Source organism: the organism of the source record quoted next, unplaced genomic scaffold (genome assembly GCF_019419815.1).
Source record: "Pyrus x bretschneideri cultivar Hongxiangsu unplaced genomic scaffold, Pyrus_bretschneideri_v1 Contig39, whole genome shotgun sequence".
Taxonomy (NCBI): domain Eukaryota; kingdom Viridiplantae; phylum Streptophyta; class Magnoliopsida; order Rosales; family Rosaceae; genus Pyrus; species Pyrus x bretschneideri.
The window spans coordinates 3,265,673-3,275,593 of record NW_025999712.1 but is presented as its reverse complement, the minus strand read 5'-3'; the positions used below and the strand labels follow the sequence as shown (position 1 = coordinate 3,275,593).

The window sequence follows — 9,921 nt, the reverse complement described above, 5'->3', positions numbered from 1 at the left end:
TGGAATATGCCCCGGAGGATTTGGTTACCCTTTTCCCGTTCATCCAAACTTTTTCTATGTCATATAATAAATAAATTTAAGTAGAAAATGCGTTGCATTTTATTTTTTTCAATACAAGTTATATAGTCATACATTATGCGTTTTAAATATCTAGCGATATTTAGAACATTGACAACATCGTCAACCATAAATAAAAATTAAAAAAAAAAAAATTGCGTCAGCTTTGAATGGTGTTCATTGTAATCGCCATTGTGGTTTTGATTTGAGAACAAAAGGCAAGGAGATTACGGTGGCAAAAGGGTGCTTAGTCCACGATGTCCCTTCTATCGTACTCATATCCTTATGTTCTTATGTGTGCGTGCACCAACACGTTCACACGAGAGAACGAAAGCGACATGAGAGTGCGAACGCCGAGAAGAAACTAGAACGCTGCTGACTGCATGCGGTCCCATGGCCTTGCAAATTGCAAGTCGGCTCTCTCTAATCTCTGTCGAGGTCCAAATCACTTGCACATCTCATAAGGTCCCAAAACAAATGAACTAATCTCTAGTTGGATCAATTATTTTTTAATAAAAAAATGAACATTAAATTTGTTGATGCAAAAAAAGCCGCTCAACCAAGTTGGGTCAAAGTCAAACAAAGCTCAAGTACGGATTTGAGCCTCTTTTTGATCTTTCATGTAGAGTGATTGAGTTAGGTCTATATTTAATGAGCTTTGTATTGACAGATAAGAGATTATCTATTCTCTATTGCTTCTCATTAATGCAGGGTAAGTTGATCATGTTGTTCGTTATGAACGCCTACTTAGATCATCTTTCTACTTGTGTGCGTATCTAAGTTCTATGTGTTTACACGGACATTAATTTGTATTAGAAATTTAGAAGTTAGAACAACCGAGTTTGACAGTTCCTGATTGTATTTGGAGCCGTTTCCTATGTGCTCGGTGGCTACATTGACGTTGTTGAACTTTTACTTGGCTCAAAGAAAAAACCTAATACAAATTAACCTTTGACCAATATTAAGTTCTCAATGTGATGCCACATCAAGACATGCACATAATTTCCGAGGCTTTCTGTCGACCATGCTATGTATTTGTTTGTTTATTTACTAACGAATTATCAATTAACAGACAACATATTTTGGGAAGGGGCGGATTTTTGCTTACCACTTTAAATTATGATGTATGTTCACTATATATTTCATCATCTGTAACTGTGGTTAATTTTTTTATTTTTTTTATTTTTAAATTGGGAAAGGAACATTTAATATTAAAGTTAATCAGAGTTAGTTGAAAGGACACTTGTCAAATGATGAGGTGTATGATGAGTATACACCACAGTTATGGTGGTGAGAAAAAATGCTCCCTTTGAGGGGTGCTACCGACATTTTTACTAACCTTTGGATTTGGATATTTACACTTCTTTAAATACCACGTGTCATTTTATTACACAAAAAAAAACAAGATATTGACTAGGAATTAATAATGAAAAATAAAAAATTTAATTTCAAAAGACATTAAAGGTCCTTTTATTATTATTTTTTTGTGTGTGTAAACAAGTGTCATTTAAAGAAGTGAAAATGTCCAAATACAAATATTGGTGCCAAGATTGCTAGCATTTTTCTCAATTTAATAATTTATTTTATCTTTTTGTTGATCATTTTCCCTGTTTATTTGAATAAAATTTCTAAGGCCCCGAATTTTGATAATCTCTCATATTTTTGAAACATCAGTCCGTTTTCTTGAGGCCAAAGCAACACGTGAGAGATGCATATTGTGTTTTGACCTTTACCATGATAAGAGGGATTAAGAAGCAAAATCAGTGTTTTCTTCTGATAAAATAATAAGGAAAGCAGCACCTTTTCTGTTATCATCAACCTCTATTTTCCACCCGATTAGATCACAATCAGAAGACATCAATTTTTAATGTTATTCACAGTATCATGATAATGTGAACGGGGTTAAGGAAATGATTAGTAAATTAATTAAAAAAGATGAAAGGAATAAGCATTCGTGCTCTTCAAGACAGAGGCTTGCTTCTCAAGTCAAGTTTCTTATGAGTAACCGGTGGCTTTTCGATCACGGTAGTCTTGAGCTGGTTTGACCATGTCAAAGTTGCAAACAAGCAAACAGATACACCTCACAAAATATTGGATTTTTCAATTTTTTTTCTAAGGGTTGGAAAGTCAACCTCTAACTCTCATAAAATACCCAAGATATATTGCAAATTTACATCTAAAATGTGTGAAGGTATTGTAAGTGTGTGAAAGTGTGAGCAGACTGAAATATGGGCATCAACATTGGCTTAAGAGAATAGAGCGCAACGTATTTCGATGGAGTTATCTTATGTGTAACCGTTAAATGTATCGTGTGGTTGTGTAATATTCACATAATTTTGGATACGCAAGGCATATTGTATGTAAATTTTTATCGTTTGACTGAGCTTATAGCTTATGAGTTGGGTAACTCTCACCTTCCTTCCATGTTCTCTTTCCAAATGTATTCGAGTTATCATTCAACACTGTTGGTATCGCGGTACTTGGGATACTACTTTTGATTTTGTGTAATTTCTACCTCAGTGGCAATGTCTATCCCATTGTTAACAACGATAGTTGCTCCTCATGAAAACAAGTGGTGTTCTTGGTCTTATGTTTTGGGCTTTTGTTTCGATGGAACTGTTTCAACATACTTTGTAGCTTTCAATAGATCAATCATGTTATGGGGATTTTTTGACGATCTGTAGAAGTAAATTGTTATGTTGATATTGAAGCGCGAATTTCCTTTTTTGTTGATTGTGTGTATTTTCTCCTGTTGAAGTCAGTTTTGAGTTCAAAAATTTATCTTATGTTGGAATTGGTTCCTTTAAATAAATAAAAAAAAAAAAAAAACCAGCTGTGTACATATCCAAATCATTCACATTAATTTGGTGTTAGTAATTTAATTTCAAACAGATTAAATCGAATCGATTTATAATAATTAGTTTGATAACAATTTTAAAGTAAATTGTAGCAATGGTCCCTCAACTAAAAATCCATTACCATTGGTCCCTCAACTTATCAAAATGTGTAGTTATAGTAATTTTCATCAATTTTGTCACAATTTTGTCAAAATAAGTTATGTTGGAATAACCATTTATATAATAAGGGTCCCTCAACTCATCAAAGGGTGTAATTATGGTTATTTTCGTCAACTACGTCAATTTTTTTGTCAAAATGAGTTATGTTAGAAGGACCATTGCTATAATTAGGTTAAAGTTAAGAGACAATTTCTCCAGTTGAATTAAAGTTGAGGGACCAATAGTATGAATTAAGTTGAAGGACTATAACTGTACGTTTTAATGAGTTGAGAGATCAATGGTAATGAATTTTTAGTTGATGGATCATTGCTTCAATTGAGTTAAAGTTAAAAGACCATAGCTACAATGTACCCGTAATTTTAAAACCGATCCAATCCGGGTATGTCAAAACTCAAAAGTAAGCAAAGTTCTATAGAGTGAACTGTTATTTTAAGAATCTTCCACTCTCCATGTCCCATTACCATATTCTGCAACACTGAAGAACAATAGAGAAGTACAGAGATTATCGAAAGAAAAGCAAAGGACAGAGTGGGACCAAGTCCATGGCTGCAAAGTCAAAACATGTGCATGACTAATTCACGGCCCGATCCACCCGGTTGCAAAGAGTGTTCAGGGCTCTCCCTGACTGACACATGCTATGCTTCTCCAAGAAAGTTCTTGACGCCACTCACCCCCACCAGTTTATGCATATCAGAAAACCTCTTAATTTGGTTCCCCGAACCTAAAGACGGCCGCCTTTTGTTTTCACGTCTCAACGTTTTTCTTCAAGGTACGCCAGTACTTTTCTGTTCATGTTGTTCTCTGTCATCCTATTCAGTAAAGGTTCGATCTTTGCTTGTTCTTAGAGCCTTCCACTTCAAAACCTTTGCTTCCTGTGCAATAAATCTGCAAAAACTCTGATGGGTTTTTGAGGTTTTTCGGTTTTGCTTCTTATTTGTTCTTGCTAGCATGCTTTGTTCCTTATGGGGTTCCTTCTGAATTTCTCTGTGAGATTAAATCTTTAAATTTCATCACTTTTGTGGGTAGAATCTTTAGTTTTAGAAGGTTTTAGAGTTTAGAATTGTACCCAGGTACTGTGTTTTTCTGTGATCGTTATGGATCATCCAACTTTCAACGGAAGTCCTGATTACATGAATGGTTTCAGTATTGATGATCTAGCCTTCTCACCCAATTCAACCCAATTCTCAAATCTCACAAATGAATACCAATTTAACCAGTTCTCTCCGGATCTTAACTTTATGGACAATCATTTTTCCCTTCCACCCGATTTCGAACAGGGTAATATTGTTCCTAAAGTTAGTTTGACCACAAGTGGAGAGTCATCTGTTCCATCTAATAGTTTGAGTCCACCTGATGGAGGCTCTTTGTCTCTGCCTACGGCTGTGAGCGTCGGAGGAGTAGACAGTTCCTCCGATGACAATGATTTCTCTGAAGCTGTTTTCAAATACGTAAACCAGATTCTTTTGGAAGAGAACATAGAGAAAAAGCCTGGCATGTTCTTTGATCCGTTGGGTCTTCGTGTGACCGAGAAATCGTTCTATGATGTTCTTGGTCAACAGTACCCCTTTTCACCCAATCAGCAACCACTTCATATCAATCCGAATGTTGAGAGTCCCGATGGTAATAATTCTGGGAGTTGTGGTGATTGTAGTGGTAGTAATAATAGTCCTAGTCCTGGTACTAGCAATTCCATTGATCCTCAACGGGTTGGCGATTCGGGAGATCAAAAATCTTCTTTTCCAGAAACTACCCTTCCCAATGACAACCCTTTCCAGTTCACTTCACATTCGAGTTCACAGTTATCTGTTCCTCTGGAAAATCGCATGACTAGCGTTGGTGATGGGCAGCATGTTGGTGGTGGGCAGCGCCTTGATGATATGCTACAGGGCTCCTCCGTAGAAGAGTTTGTGGCTCAGAATATATATACAGATAGTGATTCTATCTTGCAATTCCAGAGAGGGTTAGAGGAAGCTAGTAAATTCCTTCCGAAAAGCACTCAGCTGCTCGTTGATCTGGAAATCAACACAGTGTCTCCAGAAGTGAAAGCAAGTGTGCCGATGGTTACTGTCCAGAAAGAAAAGAGTGAGAGGAAGAACTCACCTAATGGGTCAAAGGGAAGAAAGAATCGCGAGTGGGAAGATGTTGATCTTGAAGAAGGGAGGAGTAGCAAGCAGTCTGCAGTTTATATAGAAAAGACTGAAGAGAGTGAATTGTCTGAGATGTTTGACAAGGTGTTACTGTCTACTGGTGGAAATAATGAATTTCAGTGTGACAATGTTGCTTTTAAGAATGAAGCAAGCAAGACCTTGCAGCCAAGTGGACAGCCACAAGGATCTAATGGTAATGGCAGGAAGGCTCGTGGTAAGAAACAAGGAAAGAAGAAGGAAACTGTGGATTTGCGGAATCTCCTGATTTTATGTGCACAAGCCGTGTCTACCAATGATTTTAGGACCACTAGTGAACTGTTAAAGCAGGTTAGGCAGCACGCTTCTCCTAACGGTGATGGATCTCAAAGGTTGGCTCACTTCTTTGCGAATGGTCTTGAGGCTCGTATGGCTGGTACTGGCACAGGAACCCAAAAGTTTTATACGTCCCTTGTCAAAAGGTCATCAGCCGTTGATATGTTGAAATCTTACCAAGTTTATATTTCAGCTTGCCCTTCCAAGAGAATGTGTATGCTCTTCAAAAACAAGATGATTTTGAAGATGGCCGAGAAAGCAACAACCCTTCATATTGTCGATTTTGGTATCCTGTATGGTTTCCAGTGGCCAATCCTCATCCAGCATCTTTCAAAGAGACGTGGTGGACCTCCGAAGCTACGCATTACTGGGATAGAGGTTCCCCAGCCTGGGTTTCGTCCAGCAGAGTGGATTGAAGAGACTGGACGTCGCTTGGGAAGATATTGTGAGCGTTTTAATGTACCTTTTGAGTACAATGCTATAGCTTCACAAGATTGGGAATCCATCCAACTGGAGGACCTCAAGACTGAAAGGAACGAGGTGCTTGCTGTGAACTGTATGTTTCGGTTCAAGAACCTACTTGATGAGACCGTTGAAGTGAACTGTCCAAGGGATGCTGTTCTACAACTAATCAGAAGGATGAAACCAGATATTTTTGTCCACTCTATTATCAATGGTTCCTACAATGCCCCTTTCTTTGTCACTCGATTTCGGGAGGCTCTCTTCCACTACTCTTCCTTGTTTGATGCATTTGATATTAACATACCCCGTGACAACGAAGAGAGGTTGAGGTTTGAGAGTGAGTTCTATGGCAGGGAAGCTATGAATGTAATAGCATGTGAGGGCGTAGAGAGGGTTGAGAGGCCTGAGACATATAAGCAGTGGCAGGTTCGATGCATGAGGGCTGGTTTACAGCCGTTGCAATTGGACCAAGATTTAGTGAAGATTCTTAAGGATAAGGTGAAGGCATGGTACCACAAAGATTTTGTAGTTGATCAAGATGGTGATTGGATGATTCAAGGATGGAAGGGCCGAATTGTGTATGCTTCTTCTTGTTGGGTGCCAGTGTAGAAGTCTTGTAGAACATGCTTGTTTGAACTTCTTTGAGAATCGCGATAGAAGGGATGATCAACAAACTTGGCAGAGGTACTATTTCATTTCGTATTTGAGTATTCTGGTTATCCATGTTGTACTCTAATATACCATGTTGTACTCTAATACACTAGTCGGCTTTGAGGCTTTTGACCTTAATCGAAGATATTATTATTTTGCAGGTACATTTTTGTCGAAGGAAAAGATGACAGAAATTTGCATCCACACAATGATCATGAATTGGAGTTTGAATATTGAAGTCCTCCACCCGCAATGGAGAGAAGAGGACTTATGCAATCACATAGTTTGTTAAACTAGATTTAATTTAAAGATAATTTTCTTCACAATATTGAAATATGTCTCTAGTTCGATCAATGTTTTTTTTATTTTATTAATAAAGATGATAATTAAATTTGTTGATGCACAAAAGCCCGCTCAACCGACTTGGCTCAGACTGTTTTGGGCATCTCTTTGACTCATTTAGAGCAACTGAGTTGGATCTATGCTTAATGAGTTTTGTATTGACAAATAGAGGATTATATTTTCTCTATTTGTTTTGGGCATCTCTTCGACTCCTCATTTAGAGCAACTGAGGTGGATCTATGCTTAATGAGTTTTCTCTATCACTTCTCATTAATGTGAGATAAGTTGATCACATTGTTCGTAGCATCATGTGAGTAAAGGTAAAACTTTGCTTGATGAACGCCTACTTTGGTCATCTTTCGACCCGTGCGCGTATCCAAGTTCCATATGTGTTTACAGGACTGGTTTGGTATTGCAGTGCTTTGAAAAAAAAACATGTTGTGAGAATAAGTTAATTTTTGCTGCTTCAAGTTTTCAGTTTTTTTCATCCAAAATTATGAAAAGAAACTGTTTTTAAGTGTTTACCAAACACCTTTTTGAATTCAATTTTTTATTTTTATTTATTTATTCCTATTTTTTTATAAAAATACCTCTGTATCAAACCAGTACATGTGGGATGTGTGTCTGATTGATTTGTATTATAAATTTAGAAGTTAGACCAACCGAGTTTGACAATTCCTCATTGTATTTGGAGCCGTTTTCCATGTGCTCGGTGGCTCCACTGACATTGTTGAACTTTTACTTGGCTTAGAGCAACTCCACCCCTATCCACTTTGCGCCAGCACCCAGCCCATTTATCCACTTAATTGAACAGTAACAGACTCAATGAACAGTAATAGGCCAAAGCATCTCCACCCCAAAAAAAAATGTGCTGGCACCTAGTCTAAAAATGCGCTGGCACAAACGATCTCCACCCCTACAAAATGCGCTGGCGCCCAGTCCATTTAAAATATTAAATAATTTTTTTATAAAATAATAAAAAAAAAATAGTTTTAATTTCGGATAGGATTTTTAACCAATCTCGTCACGCCACGTGTCATTATCCGAACGTACTATTTTTTGAATAGATTTCCGCTAAGATTTTCAACCAATCCCGACAACCCACGTGTCGCTTCCTGTTTACAATAATTTAGGCAAGATTTCGATAAGATTTTTAACCAATCTCGTCACGCCACGTGTCATTATCCGAACGTACTATTTTTTGAATAGATTTCCGCTAAGATTTTCAACCAATCACGTAGTGCCACGTGGCATTGTCCAGAACCTCATCTTCTTTTTTTTTGTCCATATAAACCCTACATCCCTACATCCATCCTCACACTAAACTCAATCCTTTTTTTTAGCTCAGAATTCTTCTTTATCATTTTCAAATCTTGAGTTCTTACAATGTCTTCTTCAAGGAGAGCGTATAAACAGTTGCAAGAGCAGCAGAAAAGGTTGTTGGCACAACAGGAAGAATTGGTCAATCTTGACCAAGGTGGAGGTGGAGATGAGGCCTTCGCAATGGAGGAGGATGACGATGATCACCATAGAAGGCGGAGGGCCTCACATTCCCGCCGTATCATGCAAGCTATGGGTCAGATAGCCAAACCCGGACGTGCGGCAAACATCGATAGAAGAAGGGAAAGACGAGGTAAAGATCTCTTGGAAGATTATTTTATTCCCAACAGCGTTTACCCTGATCATGTTTTTAGACGTCGTTTTAGAATGCAACGAAGTTTGTTCGCTAAAATCATGAGTGATGTTTGCAACCATGATCCATATTTTGTGCAAAAAGAGGATGCTTTTCATGTTCTAGGTCTTCTTCCTGAGCAAAAAATTACGGCTGCCTTGCGAATGCTTGCATATGGAGCATCCGCAGATCAAGTGGATGAGATCGCAAGGATGGGAAAAACAACAGTTCTGGAGTCCCTGATGCGGTTTTGCTCTGCAATTGAAGCCCTCTACACCAATGAGTCCCTTCGGCAACCCACGCCAAGGGACATGCGAAGGCTTCTTAGGAAGGCTGAGATGCGAGGCTTCCCTGGCATGATTGGAAGCATCGACTGCATGCACTGGATATGGAAAAACTGTCCAAGTGCGTGGCAAGGAGCTTATGGCGACAGAAAAGGAGCCAAAAGCATCATTCTGGAAGCGGTGGCTTCTTTTGATACATGGATTTGGCATGCTTTTTTTGGTGTTCCAGGAGCTCAGAATGACCTAAATGTCCTTGCCCAATCTCCAGTGTTTGATGAACTGCTACAAGGGCGTGGGCCGAGATGTACATATTGGGTTAATGGTACTAAATACGAGGGATCATACTACCTTGCAGATGGTATTTACCCAAGGTGGTCAACATTTGTCAAAACAGTGCCACACCCGCAGAGTGAAAAAGAGAAACACTTCGCAAAGTGTCAAGAAGGGTGTAGGAAGGATGTCGAGCGTTGTTTTGGTATCCTGCAAGCTCGTTGGGCCATTGTCAGGGCTGCCGCTAGAATGTTTGATGTCGAGGCTCTTCGATCCATCATGATGACGTGTATTATTCTCCACAACATGATTGTTGAAGACGAGTATGATTATGATGCCGTCGATGAATACGAGCCGGATCCGATGAACAACTCAAGAACACAAATCTACTATGCTCATGACCGGACCGAAGATCCCGTGCAACACGAGCCGTTGGAACGGGATGGACGTTACAATGAATTGATCGTTCAACGATACACTTCATTGCAAGAGCCATACTGGCACATAGCCCGCCAGAATGACTTGATTGAGCATCAGTGGAGCTTGCACGAAGGCGAAGATAATTAAAATAAGGCTTGTGGTTGAAGAATAAAGTGTATTGTTTTTTAAGTAATCTTATTTAGTGTGTTTGCTTTTTTTTTTTTTAAGTTTAAATGGTGAGGTTATGTAATTGTAAGTTTAAATGGTGTTTTAAGTTTAAATGGTGT

The 9,921-nt window shown here is 38.5% G+C and overlaps 1 protein-coding gene across 1 annotated transcript; it reads left to right on the top strand.

The window, feature by feature from the left end:
• The first annotated feature begins 3,833 nt into the window (after positions 1 to 3,833).
• LOC103964672 (scarecrow-like protein 33) lies at positions 3,834 to 7,045 on the top strand. The gene is made up of 2 exons (XM_048564762.1): positions 3,834 to 6,679; positions 6,808 to 7,045. The coding sequence occupies exon 1, from the start codon at positions 4,169 to 4,171 to the stop codon at positions 6,602 to 6,604; it is 2,436 nt and encodes an 811-aa protein (XP_048420719.1). The 5' UTR covers positions 3,834 to 4,168; the 3' UTR covers positions 6,605 to 6,679; positions 6,808 to 7,045.
• Positions 7,046 to 9,921: the final 2,876 nt, after the last annotated feature.